Raw genomic sequence first — 27,049 nt, 5'->3', positions numbered from 1 at the left:
GAGGCAGGGGCTGGCGGGGCACGGCAAAGCTGAGGCACTGAAGGCCCGAGTGGCTTCCAGGAAAACAAAACCTCTGCCCAAAGTTCTCTGTAGGAGAAAAGGAGTCAGCGGCTGGAAGAAGAGGAGGCGCTAGAGAGGAAGCAGCCAGAAGCAAGGCGGTTTATTCCCAGCTGTGTACAAGATGCCCTTCCAGTGTTCCAGGCGTGAGCTCCAGGGAAGGCCATTCTAGAACCCTGGCACTCACCCAAGAATGGGTCCAGGGTGGCCGGAATGAGAGGGGCCCAGGCGCCCGGGCAGGGCCTCCCCACTCCAGGTTCTGCATGGCTGCCTCGTGGAAAACTCTTCCCTTCTCTCAGTCGGGGACACCGAGGGAGCCCACCTCCCCCCACCAGGGAAGCTGGCCGGACCTGTGCTGATGGCCTGGGGCTTGCCCAGGCCCACTCCCAGGCCTTGGTCCCTAGGGGAACACTAGAGCATTTGATCGTCGTTGGGTCAGTGGGCACTCACTGGAACTGGTTGTAAGCAGTCTCGTTAAGTACTGTGGAAGTCCGTGCCTACCTCCCGGAGAAGACGATGAAGTTTGCTTTTTCCTTCCTCTGAGTGGAGGCTGTAACTGGCGCGCCCAGCGTTTGGCTGGACACGTACTTATTGTTTAGGGCCTGTAGGCTAGAGACTTGGCACAAGTCTGGGAAGCAAAACCGCTTTCAACTTCTTGGGCCCCTGACTGTCCCGTGGCTGGAGCGGCTAGAGAGGAGGGGGAGGCTCAGTTCCTGCTTTTGCTCTAAAAACTCCACATTGAGAAGGTGGGCAGGTGTGGCTTTCTCATGGCAGTCCTGTAGAGACCCGAAGGTGACACCCCCAAGTGCCTCCAGAGACCATGGGGGGCCTCTGAGGGGAGCTGGTCCTACCCATCCACCCCGTACAGCCCTCGGAGGCCTCTGAGGGGAGCTGGTCCTACCCGTCCACCCCGTACAGCCCTCGGAGGCCTCTGAGGGGAGCTGGTCCTACCCATCCACCCCGTACAGCCCTCGGAGGCCTCTGAGGGGAGCTGGTCCTACCCGTCCACCCCGTACAGCCCTCGGAGGCCTCTGAGGGGGAGCTGGTCCTACCCATCCACCCCGTACAGCCCTCGGAGGCCTCTGAGGGGAGCTGGTCCTATCCATCCACCCCGTACAGCCCTCAGAGGCCTCTGAGGGGAGCTGGTCCTACCCGTCCACCCCGTACAGCCCTCGGAGGCCTCTGAGGGGAGCTGGTCCTACCCGTCCACCCCATAGAGCCCTCGCAGGTGTTGCAGGAGCTCCTCCTCCAACTGCAGCCCCGGGCCTTGCTCCTCCTGCCTGAGCCCCTCCTTCGCGGCTCTAGGCGCGCCCATGGCCTGCAGCTTCTGGAACAAGCGTCTGCAGCTCTCTCGCTCTGCAGCGCTCAACAGGCTCAGGTTCAAGGGGAAGCGTCCCGTGCTGGCCAGGCTGTGCAGGATCCCCAGCACTGCCGCACGGTCTGTCGGCTTCACCTGATCGGCCAGGGCCACCAGAAACTCCCCTAGAAGCCCAAATCCCACATCCACCTGGAACAGGTGGCCCAGCTCTGGGCCCCCGAGCTGCAGCAGGGCCTGGTAGCGCTCAGGTCCATTCTGCAGGTGGCGACGCCAGTTGCGGTAGAACTCTGCTGAGGTCGTGGGCCGGACGGCAGCTTCCTCCTGGGTCACAGGAGGGAAGGGGGAGTTCAGAGCTGCGAGAGTGAGGGGCGCCCGTGGGTTGCATCTTAACGCTGGCACTGCTCTCTGAGCTCTGGGAAGGCTGTTTCCCGTGGGCCTCATTTTTCAGATGAAAGAACTGGGGATGGGGCAGGGAAGGAGGGCCCCAAGGAATCCAGGCTGTGATCTGAGAGTCTCACTTGTGCCCGGGTCTTCCCACGGATGCACAACACAGACTCACAGCTCTGGTCTTCAAGAGGCAGCCAGCCTTCACCCCGAAGGGCGGAGGGGAGGAGGAGAGGAACTCCAAACGAGTGTCAAGGCTTTGAGTGGGTCCTGACCCTGCATCCGCGCCCCCTACCCGGAGAAAGAGCGAGCCAAAGCTGATCTGGGAATGGGGTCAGTTCTACCCCGCTCAGCTCAGCCTCACCAACTGCTAGTGGCTTTCCTTCAGGGAATGGAGGCCACGGAAGTGGGACCGGCCCACCTGGAGGGCTTCAGGGGTCACGTCGTGGGAAGCCTTTCCCTGGCCGGAGTGACAGTTCCAGGGCACGCTTCTCTTTCCTCCCGCCTTGTCCTTCCGCTCCAGCGGCCTCAGATGTGACGCGAGGACAATAGCCCTGTGGGCAAAGGAGAGACTGTGGGGCGGATGTTCACATCCGGTGGGTGTGAGGCAGCCGAGGTTTTTGTGATGGAGGCCAAACCCACTGCAGACCCAACCCACTGTGACGGCAACAACGGACCGGGCCGCCGGGTTCCGAGCGCTGCTCCTGCGGCAGACGCCACGCTCAGAGAATTAGGGAACTCGCACATGATCGCACAAGTTAGGGGAGCAAGGAGCCAGGGCTGAGGGAGAGGGACAATGGCGTGGCCTCCTGCCAGAGCCCCGCTGCCAGCCCCTGGGCTCCACCGTCACAGCAGGCCCGACCTGAACTGCTCATAGGAAGGCACCCTCTGCTCCACTGCCCGCAACTTGGCCGCGTTCTCCCGCTTGTACTTCTCATCAGCTGCGAGCGCTGCCTGCAGCTCCTTCTCCAAAGCCTTGAAGTCGATGGCGTCATTCCTGTCCATGGCCCGCGCCTGGAAGAGCAAAGGGTGTGCACGTCGAGGGTGTGTCTGGGGACAGAGGGCACCTCGGGAACCTCTGCCGGAACACAGACACACCCAAGAGCACCCTGGAGAGCGTGTCACTCACCTCGGGGCACGCAATGAAAGTTTAGTTCTCTCCAGAGGGGAGCTGAGTTGTACAGTTGTACAGCTGAGTTGTACTGTGTACAAGTTACACAGGCTTGTCATTGAAAATAGAGTCCTGGGGCTGGCGCAGTGGCGTAGCGGGTAAAGCCACCTCCTGCGACACTGACATCCCATGTGGGCAACAATTTGAGTCCAGGCTGCTCCACTTCTGATGGAGCTTCCTGCTAATGGGCCTTGGAAAGCAGCAGATGACCCAAGTCCTTAGGCCCCTGCACTCACATGGGAGACTCAGAAGAAGCTCCTGGCTTCAGCCTGGCACAGTTCCAGCCACTGTGGCCATTTGGGAGGCGACCCAGTGGATGGAAGATTTCTCTGCCTCTACCTCTCTCTCTCTGTAACTCTGCATTTCAAATACATAAATAAATCTTTTAAAAATAAAGAGGGGCTGGCACTGTGGTGTATTGGGTGAAGCTGCTGCCTGCAGTGCTGGCATTCCATATGGGTGCCGGTTTGAGTCCAGGCTGTTCCACTTCCGATCCAGCTCTCTGCTATGGCCTGGGAAAGCAGTGGAAGATGGCCCAAGTCCTTGGGTCCCTGCACCCATGTGGGAGATCCGGAAGAAGCTCCTGGCTTCTGGCTTCTGATTGGCACAGCTCTGGCCATTGCAGCCAATTAGGGAGTCAACCAGTGGATGGAAGACCTCTCTCTCTCTGCTTCTCCTTCTCTAACTCCTTCAAATACATAAATAAATCTTTAAAAAATACTCAAAACCCACTTTTTAAAAAAAATAAAGAAAAACAAAATAGAGTTCTTTCAGTTTGGAGCCTAGTCTTTTTAAAAAAATTTTATTTATTTGAAAGGCAGAGTTGCATGATGGGTAGGGAGAAAGGGAGAGGAGAGATCTTCCTTCCACTGGTTCACTCCCTAGATGATCGCAACAGATAGGGCTGGGCCAGGCCAAAACCAGGAGCCAGAAATTTAATTGTGGTCTCCAACAGGGATGGCAGGGACTCAAGCACCTGGGCATCTTCCACTGCTTTCCCAGGCACATTAGCAGGGAGCTGGAGTGGAAGTGGCGCTACTTGATTTGGCGCCCGTATGGGACGCCAGCATTATGTGTGATCACTTACTCCACTGTGCCACAATAGCAGCCCCAAGTTTGTAGCCCAGCCTTAAATTTGTTCTGGGCCTGTAAAAATATTTTTTATAAAGATGAATGTTCAGGCATCTTATTCATTTTTTAAATTTTTATTTATTTACTTATTTATTTTTGACAGGCAGAATTAGACAGTGAGAGAGAGAGAGAGAGAGAAAGAAAGGTCTTCTTTCCGTTGGTTCACCCCCCAAATGGCTGCTACAGCTGGCGTTGTGCCGATCCAAAGCCAGGAGCCAGGTGCCTCCTCCTGGTCTCCCATGCGGGTGCAGGGCCCAAGCACTTGGGCCATCCTCCACTGCCCTCCCGGGCCACAGCAGAGAGCTGGACTGGAAGAGGAGAAACTGGGACAGAATCCGGCGCCCCAACTGGGACTAGAACCCGGGGTGTCGGCGCCACAGGCAGAGGATTAGCCTAGTGAGCCGCGGCGCCAGCCGGGTTTATTTTATTTATTTGAAAGGCAGAGCTACAGAGAAAGGTAGAGACAGAAGTCTTCCATCCGCTGTTTCTCTCTCCAGATGGCCACAAAGGCCGGAGCTGCGCCGATCCAAAGCCAGGATCCAGGAACTTCTTCTGGGTCTCCCACACAGGTGCAGGGGCCCAAGAACATGGGTCATCTTCTGCTGCTTTCCCAGGCCACAGCAGAGAGCTGGATCAGAAGTGGAGCCACCGGGACTCGAACCGGCACCCATATGGGATGCCGGCACTGTGGCTTTGCCTGCTGTGCCACAGCACTGGCCCCCTACAGCAAGTTGTAATAGAGGCCCTCAAACAGAAGCAGAACTCTTTTTAAAAAAGATTTCTTTGGAGGGGCCGGCACTGTGGTATAGTAGGTTGGTTAAGCCACCACCTGCAGTGCCAGCATCCCATATGGGTGCCGGTTCGAGTCCTGGCTTCACCTCTTCTGATCCCGCTCTCTGCTATGGCCTGGGAAAGCACCAGAAGATGGCCCAAGTGCTTGGGCTCCTGCACCTGTGTGGGAAGACCTGGAGGAAGCTCCTGGCTCCTGGCTTCGGATCGATGCAGCTCTGGCCACTGCAGCCAATTGGGAAGTGAACCAGCAGATGCAAAACCTCTCTCTCTCTCTCTCTCTCTCTCTCTCTCTGCCTCTCCTTCTCTTTCTGTGTAACTCTTTCAAATAAAACTAAATCAATCTTTAAAAAAATAAAGATTTCTTTGAAAGGAAGAGTGAGAGAGGGAAACACCACGTACGTACTCACACATACGCACATCTCTCTTCTGCTCGTTCGCTCCCCAAACGCCGACAGACAGTTGTTGCAAGAGAAGCCTTTGCACAAAAGCAGAACTTGCTGTCTCTTTTTAAAAACATTTATGTGAGAGAGAGAGAGGGAGAGAGAGAGATCTTTTGCCTGTTGGTTCACTTCCCAAATGCCCACAGCAGCCAGGTCTAGGCCAGGCTGCAGCTGGGAGCCAGGAATCCAAGTACTTGGACCTCATCTGCTGCCTCCCAGCTGTCCGAACTCCACCCGGCACTCTGATATGGGACGGGGGTGTCCCACGCAGCAGCTTTAACCTGCTGTGCCACAGTGCCCATCCCCAAGGCACAACTCCTGTTCGTTATTCCTGAGCTCAGGAACCACTTTATCCTTTGTTGAAGATCTTCAATGGGGAAGAGTACTTTGCGGCCAAGCCAGATGCGATGACTGGGCAGGGAACTGAACAGAAGTGACAGAGAAGGAACTCAGTGGTCCCCATCCCCAAACCCCCGTCCAGCCCAGGCCTGGGCACGGGGTTTAGGTGCCTGGGCAGTGTTCAGCTCTACCAGTGTGCTTCTACAACCCCTGCCAACAGGAAGCTCAGTGACCTTTCCTACGAGGAGCAGGTCTATTACACAGAGTCTAGTTAGTGCTGGCATTTACAAGCGTACTTCAATATGTTCCCAGAAAAAAATGCAATTAGAAGATAAGTTTAGGGGCTGGTGCTGTGGTGCAGTAGGCTGGGTCTCCACCTGTGGTGCTGGCATCCCACGTGGCCACTAGTTCATGTCCCAGCTGCTCCTCTTCCCATCCAGCTCTCTGCTATGGCCTGGAAAAGCAGTAGAGGATGGTCCAAGTGCTTGGGCTCCTGCATCCATGTGGGAGACCTGGAAGAAGCTCCTGGCTCCTGGCTTTGGATTAGTCCAGCTCCGGCCATTGTGGCAGTTTGGAGAGTGAACCAGTGGATGGAAGACCTGTCTGTCTGTCTATAGCTCTACCTCTCAAATAAATAAATAAATCTTAAAGAGATAAGTTTAGGGGCAGACGCTCAGTGGTTAGGTGGCACCTGAGACACCTGCACCCCATATAAAAGACAGGGTCATGTCGCAGCTTCTGATTCAGCTTTCTCCTAATGTACACCCGGGGAGGAAGCAGATGATGGTTCAAGTACTCAGGTCCCTGCCATCCACACAGAAGACCCAGATCAAGTTCTGGCCTCCTGGCTTCTGTCTGGCCCAGTCCTGGCTCTTGTGGATATTTGGAGAGTGAACCAGCAGATGGAAGATCTCCCTCTCTGCTCTCTCTGAATTTAAATAAATTGAAGATATATATTTATATATATAAATTTAATATTTAGAGGTAGTAAGTATTGTTTAAAAATGAGTTTATTTTGGTGCAAAAACATTTTGAAATCCATGTAACTTAAAAATAATGTTTTATTTATTTGAAAGGCAGAGGGAGAGGGATAGAGGGAGAGAGGGAGAGACAGAAAGAGATCCTCCATCCAGTCCTTGACTTCCCAAATCGCGGCAACAGCCAGGACTGGGCCAGGCCGAAATCAGGAGCCTGGAACTGCACCCAGGCCTCCCACGTGGGGGCAGGAGCCCAGGCACTTCAGCCCAGCTTTTCCCAGATGCATTAGCAGCGACCTTGAGCCGAAGTGCCCACTGGACCTGCCCTCACCTGAGATGCTGGCGTTGCGGCGGCGGCCTGACTCGCTGCGCCACAACTCCCGCCTCATAGTTTTTTCATAACACACATTTTCACGCACGTTTTGGAGACGTACGATAGAGGGTATCGCATGCATGGACTTGGAATATCTGCATCGAAATAAGCGTATCTTTTAACTCCATTTCCCACAAGCTTTAGAAGTGCCCGCGTACTTGTGAGACCTCTCTGGGGAGTTGAACTACATTGTGCGGCAGAGACACCGAACAGTCCAGGCAGGGAAGCAGGCGGTCCGCAACTAGCTCCCCACACGGACAAACCTAGCGAAGCTGAACGCCAGAACCGACTGGGCGGGCCAGGAGCTGAACTCAGGAGTGCCGGCCCCTGAGCCCTGCAGACTCAGCCAATGAGTAGAACTAACCCGTCTGTCCTCCCGACCCAGCCGCCCGGACCTTCACCACCGCAGTCCCGGCCTCGGTTCCCTCGCTTTCCTTGGGGACTCCCTGGTGTACTGGAACCCAACGGCGGCTCGGCACCCACTACGCCCAGCATCCGCGGTTGCCTAGCAACTGCGCCAACGGCCTGCCCACGTGACCGGCCCGAAAGCCCCTTTAGGTGGCCTGGCGGTGCCTGACCCATTCATGCATGCTCAGGCCTCACTCTCTTTGGAGCAGCCCACGCTTGGGCGTGGGACTCACAACTCCACCCGGTCGGCTCCTGTGTCTGCGGTCGGCATTCCTCAGAGCCGGTTCTCAGGCGCAGGGCTGTCCTCCGTGGCAGAAACGCGGCCTCGGCGTCTGCGGGGTCCTTCTTGGCTGCGGGCGCAGGCGCTGCAGTGACGCGAGGCGGCCGCGCGGGCTCCGTCGGCGGACTTGGCGTTCTGGGCTGAGCAGGCAGGAGGTGAGCGAACGCGGGTCCGTGGCGTGGGAAGGTTGATCGGGCTACGGCGGGAGGTTACAGAGCATCGTATCTGGAAGAGGCGTGAGGTGCTGTCTGCCCGGTGCGGATGAGTGAGCTGAGGCCTGGAGCCGGAAGGAGCCCCCCGACCCCATCCCTGAAGTCCCGTTCCTGGGCAGGGGTTGAGCTCTCACTGCCGCGTCTCCTCGCTCTCCCATCTGTGCCGCCATCACCTCTTCTCTGCCAGGCTCTTTGTCTTCATTTGGGATTCTTTTCCAGAAGCTAAGATAGCCAGGGGCTGCGGTGAGGTTCGTAACCAGGGGTCGCTAGTTTGGGGCAACTCAGCTATCTGTGCGTTGCTGGAGTCGTCCGATCACGCGTTCAACACATGCTTGCCGAGGGCCTGTTTTGTGCCAGGCGCTGTCCTAAGTGAACAAGAGACCTTGCTTAAGTTGTAGCGGGAAGAATGAACGGGATGCAAACGAGTAGATTCATGTCATGATAGGAAAACGGTGAAAGTGAGGGTCGGAGAGCGTGAATGAGGGGCTTTTTAGTAAAAAGAGACTTTTATAAGCTAGAGGGCAAAGTTACGAATACCTCAGGCAAGAGCATTTCAGACAGAATGGCAGGTGCAGTGGCCTTGGGGCTGGGCTTGACTTGTTCCACGAACGGCCATCTATAGAAATCTCTGCATTTGTTGGCTGGAGGTCTTGGGAGAATGAATAAGCCCAGTTTGATAGCTCTTTGGAAGTAAAAAAAGAGTTTTTATGCATATAAGATATTCTCTAATAATGTACACGTAACTACCACTTCTTTTTTTTTTTTAAGATTTATTTATTTATTTGAAAGTCAGAATTACAGAGAGAAACAGAGGCAGAGAGCAAGAGCGAGAGAGAGGGAGAGGGAGGTCTTCCATCCACTGGTTCACTCCCCAAGTAGCCACAATGGCTGGAGCTGCACCGATCTGAAGCCAGGAGCTTCTTCCGGGTCTCCCATGTGGGTTCAGGGGTCCAAGGTCTTGTTCCATCTTCCGCTGCTTTCCCAGGCCATAGCAGAGAGCTGGATCAGAAGTGGAGCAGCCAGGACTCAAACTGGCGCCCACATGGGCAGTGCTGGCTTTACCACTGTGCCACAGCGCCAGCCCGGTAACTACCTCTTCTTGGGTTCTCCAATTATGTATTTTATTTACAATCAGCACTCAGCAAGTGGCATTGAGGGAGGTTGAGGTATTAGCTCAATGCAAGAAATATCAGTATCAGATATTCCATTCCATTTGCATCTATCCAGTTCCTGCGTACACAGGGTGCTCTTGGGCTTTGGGAGGGGAGCACAAGGAGCACAGGTTCTTCTAGTCAAGAATGACCAGAGATAGAATGACAGGCGTTATAGCACAGTGGGTTGAGACACTGGGAAGGCCACATCCCATCTTGGTGCAGAGGTTCGAGTCCCGGTTTCTCTGCTTGTGATCCAGCGTCCTGCTAATGCATCCTGGGAGGTAGCAGGTTTTGGCACATGGGCCCATGCCACTCAGTGGGAGGCCTGGATGGAGTTGCAGGGTTTTTATCTAATCCCCAAACCATTTTATGTAGTGAGGTTTCATCACTCCATTTTCCAGTTCAGGAAATGGGTGTGCAGAGGTGAAGTGAGACGTACATGGGCTGGCTTTGTGGCTTTGCAGGCGAAGCTGTCTGTGACACCACTTCATCTCCCGGAGGCTGCTCCATTTCCGATCCAGCTCCCTGCTAATGGCCTAGGGAAAGCAGCAGAGAGAGGATGGCCCAAGTTTTGGGATGCTGCTACCCACGTGGGAGACTGGATGAAGCTCCTGGCTCCTGGCTTCAGCTTGGCCCAGCCCTGGCCATTGTGGCCATCTGGGGAGTGGATCTGCACTTGGAAGAGCCCTCTGTCTTTCTTTCTCTCCCTGTAACTCTTTCAAATAAATAAATAAATAAATAATCTTTTTTTTTTTTTTAAGTTACATAGTTGCTAGTGATGAGTTTGGGATTTGAATCTAGGTCTTCCAGCTCCAGAGGCTTGGTGTTGTGCTTGTGAACTAGAGTTGTTGAGGGTAATTAGTACAGTGAACCGCCATCCAGGAAAACGCTGAACAGTGATGTAAATCCAAAAGACTGCAGCAGCATAGGGGAATAAGAAATTGAGATCTAGGAAAGCTTGAAGGAGGTAGCATTTGAATTATTCTTATTTTAAAAATTATTTAAAAGTCAGATACAGATACCTCCCATCTTCTGATTCACTCCCCCAAGTGCCTGCAATAGCTGGAGCTGGTCCAAGCCAAAGCCACAGAGCAAGGAAACCAAACCGGGCCTCCCTGCCAGGGTGCTCATTAACAGGAAGCTGGAATCAGGAGTGGAGCTGGAATTTGAACCCAGGAACTTTGTTTTGGGATGCAGGACCCTAAGCAACATCATAATGCTCTGCCAAATGTGTGTGTGTGTGTGTTTGTTTGTGTGTGTGTTTTGAAAGGCAGAGTGACAGAAAAGTAGAAGCAGAGAAAGAGATCTTTCATTCAGTGGCTCACTCCCCCAGCTGTTCATAACATCTGGGCCTGTACTGGACCAAAGCCAGGAGGCAGGAGCTCCATCTGGACCTCCCCTACAGGTGACAGAAACTCAAGTGCTTGAGTTGGCATCTGCTGCCTCCCAGGGGCGTTAGCAGCAAGCTGGATTGGAAGCGGAGGGGGAACTCTATCCCAGACATCTCCAACAGCAGCGTAGCCCACTGCACCACAATGCCACCCCATCCGTTTTCTTGTTTGTATTTGAGGGGCAGAGAGAGAGAAGGCGCTCCCATCTACTTTTTCACTCCACAGGTGCCTACGGTGGCCAGGCCAAGGCACGTGTGTGGCAGGAAACCAGTTACCTGAGCTGTAACCTTGGCCTCTCAGGGCCTACATTGGCTGGAGGCTGAAGTAAAGAGCCAGAGGCAGGTGTGGAACCCAGGCACTTCCTGTCATCTGAACTGCTAGCCCAAACACCTGCCTCTTGAGCTATTGAGTGTAGTTTCTATCTTTGAAGTAGAAAAAACCTACAAAGTAGTAATTACAGTGGAAAATGAGGCACTTTATAATGGAAGAACTTGCAGATACTACCTTAGTCAAGAATCAAAGTTAATATCACCATGAATGGGACAAATTGAAGTCACAGACCACCTGATAGGAGATGCGCTGAGAAAAACACAGCCTCATTGCTGTGGCACTCCTGCCCAAAAGGCAGAGCCCCAGTGAAACTTTTATAGACACTGAACTTGTGATCCTGGCTCGGAGCCTTGGCTGTGCAGGGTACTGCGGCCCACTTGTAAAACCTGAGTGAGCTCTGTGGTTTAGGTGGTAGTAATGGGTCCATAGTAATTTTATGGTTTGGATGACCGTACTGTGGTATGTAGGAGGTGTCCTTGTTTGTGGAGGTCACACACGCTGAGACAGTGGTTGGCAAGTTTTCTGTTCAGGGCCAGAGAATATTTTAGGCTTTGTGGACCATATGGTCTCATTCCCAACTCCCCAACTTTGCTGTTGCAGTGTGAAAACAGCTACATGTGCATGAACATGCCTGTGTTCCAGTGAAACTTTTATAGACACTGAACTTGAATGTCATTAATTAATGTGTTATGAACTGTTTTAACTTTAAGAAAAACATTCTTCACTTGGGGGCAATGCAAAAGCAGGTGGAGGGGCCACAGGCCAGTTTGCCAGCTCCTGTCCTGAAGTATTACAAGGTGGTGGGATGTTGTGTCAGCAGGCTGCTCTCAGTAAGTTAGGCAACGGAAAGTTATTTGTGCTGGCACTTTTGGTATTATATTATTTTTGAATCTCTTTCAGTATTAAAGAAGAGGAGGGAACAATGTTTAAATAGTAATGCCGAGTAGGCCAGAGAGGTGGGGAAAGTACTGGACTTTGAGGGGCGCAGTCAAGGGATGGATGTAACTGGAGAGGAGGTGTGTGCAGGGGTCTGGTGGACCATGAAGCCAGGAGACGGGGACTATGTCGTGGAGCCCTTATACTTTGTCAGAGTCTTCACTCTTCTCTTCTTTTTGAATTTTAGCACCATGGATACTGACTTGTATGATGAGTTTGGAAATTATATTGGACCCGAGCTTGATTCTGATGAAGATGATGATGAATTGGGCAGAGAGACCAAAGATCTTGATGAGGTAAAAAAAAAAAATATTGAGTTCTTTTGTCTGTCTTTTTAAATTTTATTTATGTATTTATTTATTTGAAGATACTTCTCATCCATTGGTTCACTCTCCAGATGACCGTAGCATCTAGGGATGGGCCAGGCTGAAGCTAGGAGCTGGGAACCCAGTGTGAGTCTCCCATGTGAGTAGCAGGGACCCAGTTACTTGGGCCATCATTTGCTGCCTCCCAGGAAGCAGGAATTGGAAGTGAAATTGGGATTCAAACCCAGGTACCCCGAAGTGGGATGTGAGCATCCCAAGTGTTGTCTTAATCACTGTGCCAAAAGCTTACTCTCTCTCTCTTTCTTTCTCTCTCTCTTTAAGCTTTATGTATTTTATTTGAAAGAGTTACAGTTAGAGGGAAAGGGAGAGACAGAGACTGAGAGATCTTCCATCTGGTTCACTCCCCAAATAGTCACTATGGCTGGAGCTGTGCTCCCACATGGGTGCAGGGGCCTAAGCACTTGGGCCATCTTCTACTGCTTTCCGAGGCCATTAGCAGGGAGCCGGATCAGAGGTGGAGCAGCTGGGGTTTAAACCAGCACCCATATGGAATGCCGCTGCCATATGGGAAGCTTAACCTACTACACCACAGTGCCAGCCCCTGCCCTTCTCTTTTTAAAATTAACAGTAAAGTACTGAATCCTCTCTCTTCCCTTTATACCCTGTGTACATCTCTAACATTGTTCTTTTTATGGTTTATTGGGGTCTTCTACTGCCCCCAAGGTAGCTTAGCTACTAAAGTTCCAAAAGGGGGTATCAGATCATTTCATGGATGAGGTCATCTTGTCTTCTGAGTTCTAGTTCGTCTGGTAACATGCCTTCTTCTCTTGGGCTTACGTGTCTTTTGGCAGTCATGAATAATTCTGACTTAGAAGAGGTAGCTAACTTCTAATGCAGCTGCATCAGGGGCTCCCTCACAAGCTCAGGTTGGCTTTTGTTGGTTTTGTGAAGTTTTATTTATTTTTTTACTTACTTGAAAGGCAGAGAAACACAGGCAGAACGAGATTGTGTATCTACTGGTTCATTTTCCAAATATCCATACCATCCAAAATATCCATAACAGCTAGGGCTGAACCAGGCCAGCTCATGTGGCTAGCAGGGTCCTGAGTACTTGGGTTATCACCTGCTGCCTCCCAGAGTGCTCATTAGCAGGGAACTGGAATCAGAAGCAGAGCCGGGACTTGAACCCATGCACTCTGATATGGGATTCAGATATCTCAAGCAGCATCCTTTTATTTTTTTATTTTCTTCTAAAGATTTATGTATTTATTTATTTGAAAGGGAGAGTTAGAGAGAGAGAAATCTTTCATCTGCTGGTTCACCCCCCAGATGGCAGCAATGGCTGGGGCTGGGCCAGGCTGAAGCCAGGAATCTGGAACTCCATCTGGGTCTCCCAGGTAGGCATTTGACTGAGCCTTTAAGAAAATGATAGAGGGGCTGGTGCTGTGGCAAGTGGGTTAATTCTCTGCCTGTGGTGCCAGCATCCCATATGGGTGCCGGTTTATGTTCCAGCTGCTCCTCTTCCAATCCAGCTCTCTGCTGTGGCCTGGGAAAGAAGTGGAAGATGGCCCAGGTGCTTAGGCCCCTGTACCTGCACAGGAGACTGGAGGGAGGCACCTGGTTCCTGGCTTTGGATGAGCGCAGCTGCAACTGTTGCAGCCACTGGGGAGTGAACCAGTGGACGGAAGACCTTTCTCTCTGTTTCTCCCTCTCACTGTCTGTAACTCTACCTCTCAAATAAATAAATAAAATCTTTAAAAAAAAAAAAAAAGAAAAGAAAAGAAAATGATAGAGAGTCCCATGTCCTATTCAGAGTACCTGGGTTTGAGTCTGGCTCTGGCTCTGGCTCCTTCCTGCTAATGAGCACCCGAGGAGGCAGCAGGTGATGGGTCAAGTAGTTGGGTTCCGGGGCTGGCCCTGTGGCATAGCAGATTAAGCCGTTGCCTGCAGCACTGCCATCCCATATGGGCGCCAGTTCAAGTCCTGGCTGTTCCACTTCCAATCCAGCTCCCTGCTGATGTACCCGAGGAAGCAGCGGAGGATGGTCCAAGACCTTGGGCCCTAGCACCCATGTGAGAGATGCAGGTGAAGCTCCTGGCTTCAGCTTAGCCCAGCTGGGTCATTGCAACCATCTGCGGAGTGAACCAGTGGATGGAAGATGTCTCTCTCTCTTTCTCTCTTCTCTCTGTATAACTCTGCCTTTCAAATAAATAAATAAATCTTTAAAAAAAAGAAAAAAGAGTAGTTGGGTTCCTGCACTTGTGTAGGAGACCTGGAGACCTGGATTGAGTTCCTGGCTCCAGATTTTGCCCTGGCCCAGCCCTGGCCATTGGTGAGCATTTGGTTAGTCAACTAGTAGATAGAAGTTGTTTGTCTGTGTCTCTCTGTCTCTCAAGTAAAAAAAGAAAGAAAGCAAAGAAGCTATGGCAAGCAGCTCTGGTGCCAAGAAGTGAATTAGACAACTCATTCCAATTTCCAGAGGTGGCGATAAGGTGCTGAATTTCAGAAACTAGATTTGTAACTGTGCATCCATTGTAAAATTATGGAAGGAACTAGGAAACAGATGACTATGTACCACTTAGGAAGCTAGTATGAGTTTTATAAAAATAATTTTGTCTTGCTAGGATTACCGGGCTGAGATTCAGGTCAGGAGTGTACTATGGATATGATGAACCTTGATTTAGGCAAAGCATTTGAAGTTTTTTAAGAAACTTTTTTTTCTTTTCTAAAGAGGTTTTTCTTTATGTCAGTAGCTCATGCATACATTCTCATTCAGACCATATATATAGAAGACTCTTCCTCCATTCTCACTCCATTTCACTCCTGTTCCTAAGTTAGCCACCATAATTTATGCTGTCCTTGTGAAAGGAACATGGACTAGGTCATTGTACAGTTAGGAGGTCATGGCTGATTGAACAATGGGACCCAAAGAGTGTTTATTAATGGGTCATGCCAGAGCTCTTGTGACATGCCCTAGGCATCTGAGCTTGGTCCTGTCCTTTTCAGCCTTTTAACTACTGATGTGGGGAAGATAGAGAGTGCAGGTTTATAAAATTTGCACATGAATAGAGCTGATATATTGGATGGCAAAATGTAGATTCAAGATGATCCTAATAAGCCTGAAAACCAGATTAAATACAGCACAGTAATTCATTCATTATTTTTAAAAATATTTATATATTTATTTATTTGGAAGGCAGAGAGAGAAAGAGATCTTCCATCTGCTGATTCACTCTCCAAATGGCTGAAACAACTGGGGCTGGGCTGAAGCCAGGAGCTTCTTCTGGTTCCCCCACGTGGGTACAGGGGCCCTGGGCCATTTTCTGCTGCTTTCCCAGGTGGATTAGCAGGGAGCTGGGTGGGAAGTAGAGCAGACAGGACTCAAATCAGCACCCACATGGGATGCTGACGCTGCAGATGGTGGCTTAACCCACTGTGCTATGGTGCTGGCCTCCTTTCCATTGCGTGTTTGTGGAGCCCTGGCCATGTGCAGAGAGCCCAGGGTGTGCTTCTGTCCTCCAGGAACCTGTTGCTTAGAGGGTGAGACAAAGCATAGAGATATTTATCATAGGAAGCAAGAGGGACAGATGCCATTTAAGTGATATTAATACCATAGTAGCAGTAGGTTTGGAGGAATCATTCCCGCCTGGGGTGACCCAAGAAAGATACCTCAGGAAGTGACATTCAAAAGTTGATCCAGAGAGTGGAAAGTACAGTGATTAATGATCTATTCTGGGACGGAGGTAGAATTGGGAGATGATAGCTAAAGGGTACAATTTCCTTTGGGGATGATGAAAATGATCCAAAGTGGATTTTGGTGATAGTTTCTTTAATTGACATATCCTATTTGTACTTATTTATGGAGTGATTCAATGCATGTATAGGATGTGTAATGATCAAATCCAAGTAATTAGCATTTCCATGTCCTCAGTGTTGCCATTTCTTTGTTGGGAACCATCCTCTAGGTACTGTGAAATGTGTCATTCATTGTTGTGGACTGTAGTTGGGTGGTGCTGCCCTGTGTCCCTTCCAGCAGAATCAGGACCCTCTGGTCTCCCAGCCCATGTGAAGTACCTAGACTTATTTTTATTTTTGTAAATTATTTACTTGAGAGGCAAGGAGAGACAAAGCTCTTGTCTGTTGGTTTGCTCCCCAAGTGCCACAGCTAGGGGCCAGACCAAACCTGGGAGCTGGGAACTCAATCCAGATGTCCCACGTGGGTGACCTGAATCCACTTAGTTACCTGAGCCATATTTAAAATTGTTTTGTTGATGTAAAGAGATACGTAAGTTTGGGTAATGGAGACAGGAAAGAAGGATGTGCATGCTGGAGAAAAAGGAGGCAGTGAGCAGGGACCCAGAGGTCGTGTGTAAAGGCAGCAGGTTCTCCCCAGATGGCACAGCACAGTGCTTAGCAGACATCTGCGGGCGGGGGAAGGTGGTGGAAGGGCTGGAGTGGAGAACTGAGAGTTGGGTGATGTGATCCAAGCACGGCAAGCCCTTTCTTCAGTGATGAGAGAGTCAGTTCTGGAAGCCAGGGGGCCCAGACCTGAGAAGGATGGGCCAGTGTCATTGAACGTGGGGCTGAGAAGAATTGGGGTGTCCAGAGGAACACTGTGACAGACAAAAGGAAGTGATAAAATGATGTTTATTTTATTCTCGAGTTGTGAAGTTTGAGCTACTGTCAGGATTCGCAGAGACAATTAAAGGCAGTAGGAGATTATTACATAGAATCCTGCAGTTGAATTCACAATGCAGTCAGCAATATGGGGCAGGAGAAAACTGGCTTGGTAGCTGTTGGAGCCACCAGCAGTAGGCTCTCTGTGGTTTCTGTAGTAGGAGTGGCTAGGTGGCAGGGGGTAGCAGTTGGCTCAACCCCTGGAGGGTTCTGTGTTTTCGAGAAGCAGGCCTGCTGGAGTCTATTTGAAGCAAAACAAGGGCCTACCTCTGCGTCTGCTCCTGTGTGGGTACCTTCCCTCCTGTTCTTGTCAATGATTGCTTCCTGTGCTGGAACCCAGATCCCATTCCTCTGACCGCACAGAGCTTCCCCTCTGGACTCCACATTCTCCTCCATCCCCTCCCTTTTCCCCTGCTCCTCAGACCAGCACATCTCAGGAGCTGGTACTTACTGTCTGAGTCCCTGCTCCTGTTTTCACTCAAACCCGCTTCCATCTTTTTGCCTGTCCCACTCCAGACACTTGCCTCGCCAAATACAAAGCTTGGTTTCCAGTCCTCATCTTACTCATCCTGCCTGCAGCATCTGACCCAGCTGATCATTCCTTCCTCTTTATTTATTTACTTATTTTAAAGATTTATTTACTTTGGCTGGTGCTGCGGCTCAATAGGCTAATCCTCCGCTTGTGGCATGGGCACACCAGGTTCTAGTCCCGGTCAGGGTGCCAGATTCTGTCCCGGTTGCCCCTCTTCCTGTCCAGCTCTCTGCTGTGGTCCGGGAGTGCAGTGGAGGATGGCCCAAGTGCTTGGGCCCTGCACCCCATGGGAGACCAGAAGAAGTACCTGGCTCCTGGCTTTAGATCAGCACAGTGCGCCGGCTGCAGCGCACCGGCCGCAGTGGCCATTGGGAGGTGAACCAACAGAAAAGGAAGACCTTTCTCTCTTTTCTCTCTCTCTCACTGTCCACTCTGCCTGTCCAAAAAAAAAAAAAAAAAAAAAAAGGTTTATTTGCTTGAAAGGCATAGTTACAAAGAGAAAGCCAGAGGCAGAGGGAGAGAAATGTCCGATCAACTGGCTCACCCCGCTAATAGCTGCAGTCATGGCCAGAGTAGCCTAGAACTCTCATCTGGGTCTCCCATGTGGATGCCGGGACCCAAGCACTTGGGCTTTCTTTGCATGCTTTTCCAGGTGCCTTAGCAGGGAACTGAACCAGAAGTAGAGCAGGAGCTGGCGTTGTGGCAAAGTGGGTTAATGACATAGTGGTTAAACCTCCGCCTGTACCTCCAACATCCCATTAGGGTGTCTGTTTGAGTCCCGGCTGCTCCACTTCCAGTCCAGCTCCTTGTTTATGTGCCTGGGGAAGTAGCGGAGGATGGCCCAAATGCTTGGGCCCCTACACCCATGGGGGAGACCTGGATGAAACCCCTGGTTCCAGGCTTTGGCCTGGCCCAACCCAAGCCGTTGTGGCCATTTGGGGAGTGAATTAGTACATGGAAGATCTCTCTCTTTGTATCGCTCTTTCTCTCTGACTCTGCATTTCAAATAAAATAAACCTTAAATAAGTAAATAAATCTTTGAAAGTTTTTATAAAAAAGAAAAAGGAGGCCAGCGCTGCGGCTCACTAGGCTAATCCTCCGCCTTGCGGCACCAGCACCCCAGGTTCTCGTCCTGGTTGGGGCGCCGGATTCTGTCCTGGATGCTTCTCTTCCAGGCCAGCTCTAGCTGTGGCCCGGGAGTGCAGTGGAGGATGGCCCAAGTGCTTGGGCCCTGCACCCGCATGGGAGACCAGGAGAAGCACCTGGCTCCTGGCTTTGGATTGGCGTGGTGCATTGACCGCGGCGGCCATTGGAGGGTGAACCAATGGCAAAGGAAGACCTTTCTCTCTGTCTCTCTTTCTCACTGTCCACTCTGCCTGTCAAAAATAAATAAATAAAATTTAAAAAAATTTAAAAAAGAAAAAGGAGGCTGGTGCTGTGGTGTAGCCAGTTAAGTTGCTGCCTGTAACACTGGCATCCCATATGGGCACCAGCTGGAGTCCTGGCTGCTCCACATCTGATCTAGCTCCCTGCTGATACGCCTGGGAGGGCAATGGAGGACGGCCTGAGTACTTGGGCCCCTGCACCCACGTGGGTGGCTGCTTTTAAAATTCTCTGGTCCTTTGGTTTCCAGAAAATCCCGATTTTCTACCTCACTGGCGTGTGTTCTCAGGCTTCAGTGCGGTTCCTCATCTCCCTTCTGTCCAAATGTCAACGGGCCCAGGATTTCACTCCATATTCTCATATTCTTCTCTGTCTCCTGTTTTTTTGTTTGTTTGTTTGTTTGTTTTGTTTTGTTTTGTTTTGGTAAGATTTATTTATTTGAAAGAGTTAGAGGGAGAGACAAAGAGAGATCTTCCATCCACTGGTTCACTCCCTAGATGGCCCAGGACTGGGCCAAGCCAAATCCAGGAGCCAGGAGATTCTTGCAGGTCTCCCACATGAGTGGCAGGGGCCAAGCACTTGGGCCATCTTCTGCTGCTTTTCCCAGGCCATTAACAAGGAGCTGGATTGGAAGTGGAGTAGTGAGATCATTAACCAGTGCCATTAAGGGATGCCTGTGTCGCAGATGGCGGCGTTCACCCACTGTACCATACTGCTGGCCCCTCTGGCCCCTCTTATCCAGTCTAGCAAATACCTTCTGTTCCCTGGAGACTTCGATTTACACCTTCAGCCTGGACCTTCCTCTTTCTTAAAAGTTTTATTTTTTTTAATTAATTAATTAATTTATTTATTTTTGACAGGCAGAGTGGACAGTAGAGGGAGACAGAGAGAAAGGTCTTCCTTTTTGCTGTTGGTTCACCCTCCAATGGCCGCCGCGGTAGGCGCGCTGCAGCCAGCGCACCGCGCTGTTCCAATGGCAGGAGCCAGGTGCTTCTCCTGGTCTCCCATGGGTACAGGGCCCAAGCACTTGGGCCATCCTCCACTGCACTCCCTGGCCACAGCAGAGAGCTGGCCTGGAAGGGGGCAACCGGGACAGGATCGGTGCCCCGACCGGGACTAGAACCCGGTGTGCCGGCGCCGCAAGGCGGAGGATTAGCCTACTGAGCCGCGGCGCCGGCCAAAAGTTTTATTTTTTTATTACTTGAAAGACAGATATACAGAGAACCATCCACTGGTTCTCTCTCCCGCTGCCCACAACAGCAAAGGCTAAGCCAGGCCAAAGCCAGGAACTTAATCTGGGTCTCCTATATGGGTGGCAAGGACCCAAGTACTTGGGCTAAAACCTGCCGCCTCCAAGGAAGCTGGATCAGAAGCGGAGCCAGAATTTGAACCCAGGCACTCAGATGTTGGATGTGGGTTTTGGTTTTTTTTTTTTTTTAGATCGATTTATTTGGCTGGTGCCGTGGCTCAATAGGCTAATCCTCCGCCTGCGGCGCCGGCACACTGGGTTCTAGTCCTGGTTGGGGCGCCAAATTCTATCCCGGTTGCCCCTCTTCCAGGCCAGCTCTCTGCTGTGGCCCGGGAAGGCAGTGGAGGATGGCCCAAGTGCTTGGGCCCTGCACCCACAAGGGAGACCAGGAGAAGCACCTGGCTCCTGGCTTCAGATGAGCGCGATGCGCTGGCCGCAGCAGCCATTGGAGGGTGAACCAACGGAAAAGGAAGACCTTTTTCTCTCTGTCTCTTTCTCTCACTGTCCACTCTGTCAAAAAAAAAAAAGATTGATTGATCTGGGGCCGGTGCTGTGACACAGCAGGTTAAACCAACCCTGGCCTGAAGTGCCAGCATCCCTTATGGGCACCAGTTCTAGTCCCGGCTGCTCCTTTTCCGATCCAGCTCTCCGCTATGGCCTGGGAAAGCAGTAGAAGATGGCCCAAGTCCTTGGGCCCCTGCACCCCCATGGGAGACCTGAAAGAAGCTCCTGGCTCCGGATCGGTGCAGCTCCAGCCATTGCAGCCATCTCTGGAGTGAACCAGTGGATGGAAGACCTCTCTCTCTGTCTATACATCTCTCTGTAACTCTGTCTTTGAAATAAATCAAACAAATCTTAAAAAAAAAAAAAAAGATTTATTTATTTGAAAGGCAGAGTTAATAGAAAGAGAGGTCTTCCATCTGCTGGTTCACTCCCCAGATGGTTGCAACTGCCAGAGCTGTGCTGATTCAAAGCCAGGAGCCAGGAGCTTCTTCTAGGTCTCCCATGTTGGGTGCAGGGGCTCAAGGACTTGGGCCATCTTCCACTGCTTTCCCAGACCATAGAAGAGAGCTGGATCGGAAATGGTGCAGCTGGTACTCGAACTGGCACCCATATGGGATACCAGCACTGTAAGTGGCAGCTTTACCCGCTATGCCACAGCGCCGGCCCCCGGATGTGTGTTCTTAACTGCCGTGCCAAACACTGGCCCTTGGACTTTAATGGATTTTGTTTTTGTCTTATTTTTTAAGATTTATTTTATTTATTTGAAAGGCAGAGTTACAGAGAGAGAGAGAGAAAGAGCGCTTCCATCATCTGATTCACTCCCCTAGCAGCTGGGGCCGGGCTGAATCCAGGAATCCATCTTCTGCTGCTTTCCCAGGTGCATTAGCAGGGAGCTAGATCAGAAGTGGAACATCCAGGACATGAACCAGCACCCATATGGGATGCCAGCATCATAGGCTGTGCTTAACCCACTACACCACAGTGCCAGCCCCTGGACTTTTCTCTCTCTGTCTTTTTTGTTATTGTTGTTGTTATTTAAGATTTATTTATTTATTCGAAAGGCAGAGAGTTATGGAAAGGCAGAGGTAGACAGCAGTCTTCCTTCTGCTGGTTCAATCCCCAAATGGCTATTGTGGAGCTGGGCCAATCCAGAGCCAGGAGCTTCTTCCAGATTTCCCACATCTTCTACTGCTTTCCCAGGCCACAGCAGAAAGCTAGGTTGGAATTGGAGCAACCGGGACTTGACCGGCGGCCATATGCATCCTGGCACTGTAGGCGGCGGCTTTACTGGCTACAACACAGCTCTGGCCCCTGGACGTTTCTCCTGCACCTTAAGTTTATATGTCCCAACTTCCTATTTGCTGTTTACCAGGCAATCTCAAATTTAGCAGAAAACCTAACTACTGGGCTCCTTACTCCCCACCCCACCTGCCCCTGCTGTTACCTTTTTTTTTTTTTTTTTTCATCTCAGTAAGAACAGTGCTATTCTGTAGTTTCTCAGGTCTTTGTTCCCACACTTTCCATTCATTAGAAAGCATTTTTGGAGTTGGTGCTGTGGCACAGCAAGTTAAGCTGCCATCTGCAGCACAGGCATCTCATATATGGTGCCAGTTGAGTCCCAGCTGCTCCACCTTCAATCCATCTCCCTGCTAATGCGCTTAGAGGATGGCCCAAGTGCTTAGGCCTCTGCACCCATGAGGAAGACCCAGATGAAACTGGCTTCTGAACTTAGCCTGGCCCAGCCCTGGTTGTTGAGGCCATCTGGGGAGTGAACCAGTGGACAGAAAATCTCTCTCCTCTTTCTCTGTGTCTCTCCTTCTTTCGCTGTAACTCTGACTTTGAAATAAAATAAATAAATCTTAAAAAAAAAAAAAAAAAAGAAAGCATTTTTACTTATTTATTTTATTTGAAAGGCAGACAGAATTCTCCTGTCTGCAGATTCACTCCCCAAATGCCCACAACAGCAGAGCTGGGCAAGGCCAAAGCCAGAGCCTGGGAATTCAACTTGAGTATCCCTGTTGGGTGGCAGGGACCCAACTACTTGAGCCATCATCTGCTGCCTCCCAAAGTGTGTGCATTACTAGCAAGTTGGAATTGGAAGCTTGAACCTAGGCACTCCAGTAAGGAGTAACTTCCTTTTATTGCTGTATCACCATCACCTAGAATAGTGCCTCAATAAATATTTATTTATTCTTCAGAGTTATTAATGATATTCTTACAGAAGCCTTTATTTATCTTATATTTTCATTTTATTTGAAAGGCAGAGAGACAGAGAAACAGAGATAGAGGTCTTCCCCTCACTGGTTCATTCCGCAAATGCTTTCATCAGCAGAGCTGGGCCAGGCTGAAGTCAGGAGCCTGGAACTCTGTCTGGATCTCCTGCATGGGTGGCAGGGAACCAAGTGCTTGATCTATCACTCGCTGCCTCCCAGGTTGTGCATCAGCAGGAAGCTGGACCGAAAGTGGAGTAACTGGGAGTTGAGCCAGGTGCCCTGGTATGGTATGTGGACCACCCTCGTGGGGACTGAACCACTTTGCCACATGCCTACCCCTGTCAGTGAGTGAGTGAGTGAGTGGGCCAGGATGCTTTATGTTTTAAAACATAAAGGGTGATGTGGTAGTCACCTCAGATTAATTGAAGTACTCTTTAGTGGAAGGAATTGCTTTGTTTAATGTTGGCGTATTTCCATGAATTAGTTTGTACAGGTTTGGATTTGAAACCATTTAGTTATTTTTCCCCCAGAAACCTTTTATTGAAGGAATACACGCTTCATGCACTTCATAGATACAGCTTTAGGTAAAGAATGATTCTTCTCACTGTACCCGCCCTCCCACCTTTCTTCCTCCTCCCTCTCCTATTCTCATTTTTATTTTTAACTAAAAATTTTTTTTTTAAAGATTTTATTTATTTATTTGAGAGGTAGAGTTATAGGTAGTGAGAGAGAGAGTCAAAGAGAAAGGTCTGGCCGTTGCTGCGGCTCACTAGGCTAATCCTCCGCCTGCGGCACTGGCACCCCGGGTTCTAGTCCCAGTTGGGGCGCCAGATTCTGTCCTGGTTGCTCCTCTTCCAGTCCAGCTCTCTGCTGTGGCCCAGGAGGGCAGTGGAGAATGGCCTAAGTGCTTGGGCCCTGCACCCGCATGGGAGACCAGGAGGAAGTACCCGGCTCCTGGCTTTGGATCGGTGCAGCATTCAGGCCGTAGCGGCCATTTGGGGGATGAACCAACAGAAGGAAGACCTTTCTCTCTGTCTCTCTGTTTCTCTCTCTCTCTCTCTCTCACTGTCTAACTCTGCCTGTCCAAAAAAGAGAGAGAGAGAGAGAGGGAGAAAGGTCTTCCATCCGCTGGTTCACTCCCCAAATGGCCGCAACGGCCAGAGTTGGGCCAATCCGAAATCAGGAGCCAGGAGCTTCTTCCAGGCCTTCCCCCTGGGTGCAGCAGCCTAAGTGCTTGACCCATCTGCTGCTGCTTTCCCAGGCCATAGCAGAGAACTGGATAGAAAGAGTAGCAGCCGGGACTCAAACCGGTGCCCATATGGGATGCCAGCACCGCAGGTGAGGCTTAACCTACTGCACCACAGCGCCAGCTCAAGATCTATTTTCTATTAACTTTATACACATATGATTAACTCTATACTAAATAAAGAGTTCAACAAATTGTAGAAACCATTTAGTTATAAAGGGTACAGTGCAGAGGCTTTTAGGATATTCAGAGTCATGCATGCAGTCATTACAATCAATTTTAGAATGTTGTCGTCATTTCAAAAAAGAACACTCATTTCTAAAAGAAACCCCATGCCAATTACCCATCACCCTCCCAACTCCCTGTCCTACACCAACCCTGGGCAGTCTACTTTGTCTTTATGAACTCATCTATTCTGGACAGTTTGAATACAGGAAATAATACATATATGCAGTCTTTTACATCTAGCTTCTTAGACATGGCGTCATGTTTTCAAGACTGATCTGCAGGGGTGGCCCTGTAGCACAGTGTGTTAAACCTCCGCCTGCCACACTGACATCCCATGTGGATGCCTATTCGAGTCCCAGCTGTGCCTCCGATCCAGCTCCCTGCTAATGCACCTGGGAAAGCAGTGGAAGATGGCCCAAGTGTTTGGGCCCCTGCACCCATGTGGGAGACCTAGATGGAGTTCCAGGCTCCTGGCTTCAGCCTGGCCCAATCTGGCCATTGCAATCAGTTGGGGAATGAACCAGTGGATAGAAGATTCTTTCTCTCTTGTCTTTCCCTCTCTGTAACTCTTTCAAATAAATAACTCTTTTTAAAAAATAATTAATCTAGGTTGTAGCATGCATATACATATGCCGTATCTTTGTATTACATTTCTTCTTATTGCCGAATGACCTGCTGTATGAATGTACCACATTTTATTTATCTGTCCATCAGTTGGTCGACATTTGGATTGTTCCCACCATTGTTGTTTTTTTACTTCTTTAAATTTTTGTTAAAGAATTATTTTATTTATTTGAAAGAGTTGCAGAGAGAGGTAGAACCAGGGAGCTCTTCCATTCTGCTGGTTCCTTCCTCAAATGACCACGGTGGCCAGGGCTGAGCTGATCTGAAGTCAGGAGCCAAGAGGTTCTTCCAGGTCTCCCACATGGGTGCAGGGGCACAAGGAGTTGAGCCATCTTCTACTGCTTTCCCAGGCCATAGCAGGGAGCTGGATCAGAAGAAGAACAGTGGGACTCAAACTGGTGCCCATATGGGATGCCAGCACTGCAGGCTGGGGCTTTAATTTGCTGTACCACTGCACCAGGCCCTGTTGTTGTTTTTCTAAGATTTATTTTATTTAATTGTTTGGAAAGCAGAGATTCAAAGATAGAAAGGTCTTTCATCTACTGTGTCACTCCTCAAATGGCTACAACAGCCAGAGCTGAGCCAGGCAGAAGCCAGAGACTCCATCTTAGTCCCCTGCTTGGGCCATCAGTCACTGCTCTCTCAGGCATGTTAGCAGGGGCTGGATTGGAAGCAGTGTAGCCAGGACTTGAACTGGCACTCCAGTATGGGTTGCTGATGTTCCAAGTGCTGGCTTAACCTGCTGCGCCATCACATTGGCCCCCGTTTCCATTTTATGGCTATTATGAATAATGCAACATTTACTTAGAAGCTTCTGTATGAACAAAACATTTTTATTTGTCTTGGGTATATATTTAAGAATGGAATTGCTGGCTGCATTTAATGTTTTGAGTTCTAAAGTAACTATACCATATACATTTCTACCAGCAGGTGTTGGCTTGTTCCCAGTAGAGGCACATGGTCTCTGTCCTTGATAAAAATGGTGTTTTGTTTATTTTTACCCTTAAAAGGATGTGTTGTGAGGAGCCGTTTGTTTCCTCCGGTCTGGTTCACTTGTGACCAGTTGCCCACGTTAGGAAGGGGCAGGTTGAACCAGGAGAACTGTCGGAGCCTGGGCTCACAGTGTTCTCTTTGGGAAAGCTCTTGCAGAAGTGGGATCTGCCTTGCTGGTGTAGGACTCACAGCGAGAAGCTGTCGCCCTGAGAAGTCAGCGCTCTCATGTAACCTAGGCCGTCTTCCAGTGTTGGGATATGTGCTTCTTCCATCCCTCTCTTGCCTTCAGATGGATGACGATGAGGACGATGATGACATAGGAGACCATGATGATGATCACCCTGGGATGGAGGTGGTACTGCATGAGGACAAGAAGTACTACCCAACAGCAGAGGAGGTGTACGGTCCGGAGGTGGAGACTATAGTGCAGGAGGAAGACACCCAGCCTCTCACAGGTCAGTCAGGAGGCACTGAGTTGTGATATTAAAACTAGAAAACTTGGCTGGCGCCGTGGCTTAACAGGCTAATCCTCTGCCTTGCGGCGCCGGCACACCGGGTTCTAGTCCCAGTTGGAGCGCCGGATTCTATCCCAGTTGCCCCTCTTCCAGGCCAGCTCTCTGCTATGGCCCGGGAAGGCAATGGAGAATGGCCCAAGTCCTTGGGCCCTGCACCCACATGGGAGACCAGGAGAAGCACCTGGCTCCTGGCTTCAGATCAGCGCGATGCGCCGGCCGCAGTGGCCATTGGAGGGTGAACCAACGGAAAAGGAAGACCTTTCTCTCTGTCTCTCTCTCTCACTATCCACTCTGCCTATAAAAAAACAAACAAACAAACAAACAAAAAAAAAAACCTAGAAAACTCCATTTCAGGGCTGGCATTGTGGTGTAGCAGTAAAGCTGCTGCCATCCCATTTGGACACCAGTTCTAGTCCCAGCTGTTCCACTTCCGATCCAGCCCCCTGCTACTGCGCCTGGAAAACCAGCATAAAATGGCCCAAGTCCTTGGGCCCCCACCCCCATGTGGGAGTCCTGGATGAAACTCCTGGCTCCTGGCTTTGGCCTGATCCAGCCCTGGCTCATTGCAGCCATTTACGGAGTGAAAAAGCGGATGGAAGATCTCGAGGTCTCTCCCTCTGTGTAACTTGGACTTTCAAATAAATAAATCTTTTTTTAAAAAAAAAAAAAAAGGAGAGAAAAGAAAACTTCATTTCATAGCCATCAGCAAATCTTTTTTTTTTTCTTTCTTTTTTTTTTTAAAGATATATTTATTTGAAAGACAGTTACAGAGAGAGGTAGAGACAAAGAGAGGTCTTCCATCCACTGTTTCACAACCCGAATGGCCACAACAGCCAGAGCTAAGCCAACCCAAAGCTAGGAGCCAG

The 27,049-nt window shown here is 50.4% G+C and overlaps 2 protein-coding genes across 5 annotated transcripts in view; one reads left to right on the top strand and one right to left on the bottom strand.

The window, feature by feature from the left end:
- Positions 1-28: 28 nt before the first annotated feature.
- CCDC103 (coiled-coil domain containing 103) lies at positions 29-7,719 on the bottom strand. Of its 3 annotated transcripts, none has more exons than XM_062175415.1 (4): positions 7,624-7,719; positions 2,622-2,773; positions 2,181-2,313; positions 29-1,696 (listed from the first exon to the last, which is right to left on the bottom strand). In XM_062175415.1, exons 2-4 carry the CDS (start codon positions 2,762-2,764, stop codon positions 1,256-1,258), a joined length of 717 nt encoding a protein of 238 aa, XP_062031399.1. In that variant the 5' UTR covers positions 2,765-2,773; positions 7,624-7,719; the 3' UTR covers positions 29-1,255. The 3 variants fall into 3 exon arrangements, with proteins under 3 accessions (XP_062031399.1, XP_062031397.1, XP_062031398.1); XM_062175413.1 differs by lacking the exon at positions 7,624-7,719 and adding an exon at positions 7,378-7,454; XM_062175414.1 differs by lacking the exon at positions 7,624-7,719 and adding an exon at positions 7,347-7,451.
- A 13-nt stretch (positions 7,720-7,732) lies between these two features.
- EFTUD2 (elongation factor Tu GTP binding domain containing 2) overlaps positions 7,733-27,049 on the top strand; it is a 46,670-nt gene continuing 27,353 nt past the window's right edge. Inside the window, exons 1-3 of one of the 2 annotated variants that reach the window (XM_062175409.1) lie at positions 7,733-7,825; positions 11,881-11,989; positions 25,958-26,123. In XM_062175409.1, coding sequence (XP_062031393.1) covers positions 11,885-11,989; positions 25,958-26,123 — 271 coding nt within the window. In that variant the 5' untranslated portion in view covers positions 7,733-7,825; positions 11,881-11,884. Of the gene's footprint in view, positions 7,826-8,047; positions 8,131-11,880; positions 11,990-25,957; positions 26,124-27,049 lie in introns of those variants that run through there. The other variant, XM_062175412.1, reaches the window with a different exon arrangement.

The sequence above is a fragment of the Lepus europaeus genome, chromosome 18, assembly GCF_033115175.1.
Source record: "Lepus europaeus isolate LE1 chromosome 18, mLepTim1.pri, whole genome shotgun sequence".
NCBI lineage: Eukaryota > Metazoa > Chordata > Mammalia > Lagomorpha > Leporidae > Lepus > Lepus europaeus.
This window is presented reverse-complemented; position numbering and strand designations above follow the sequence as displayed.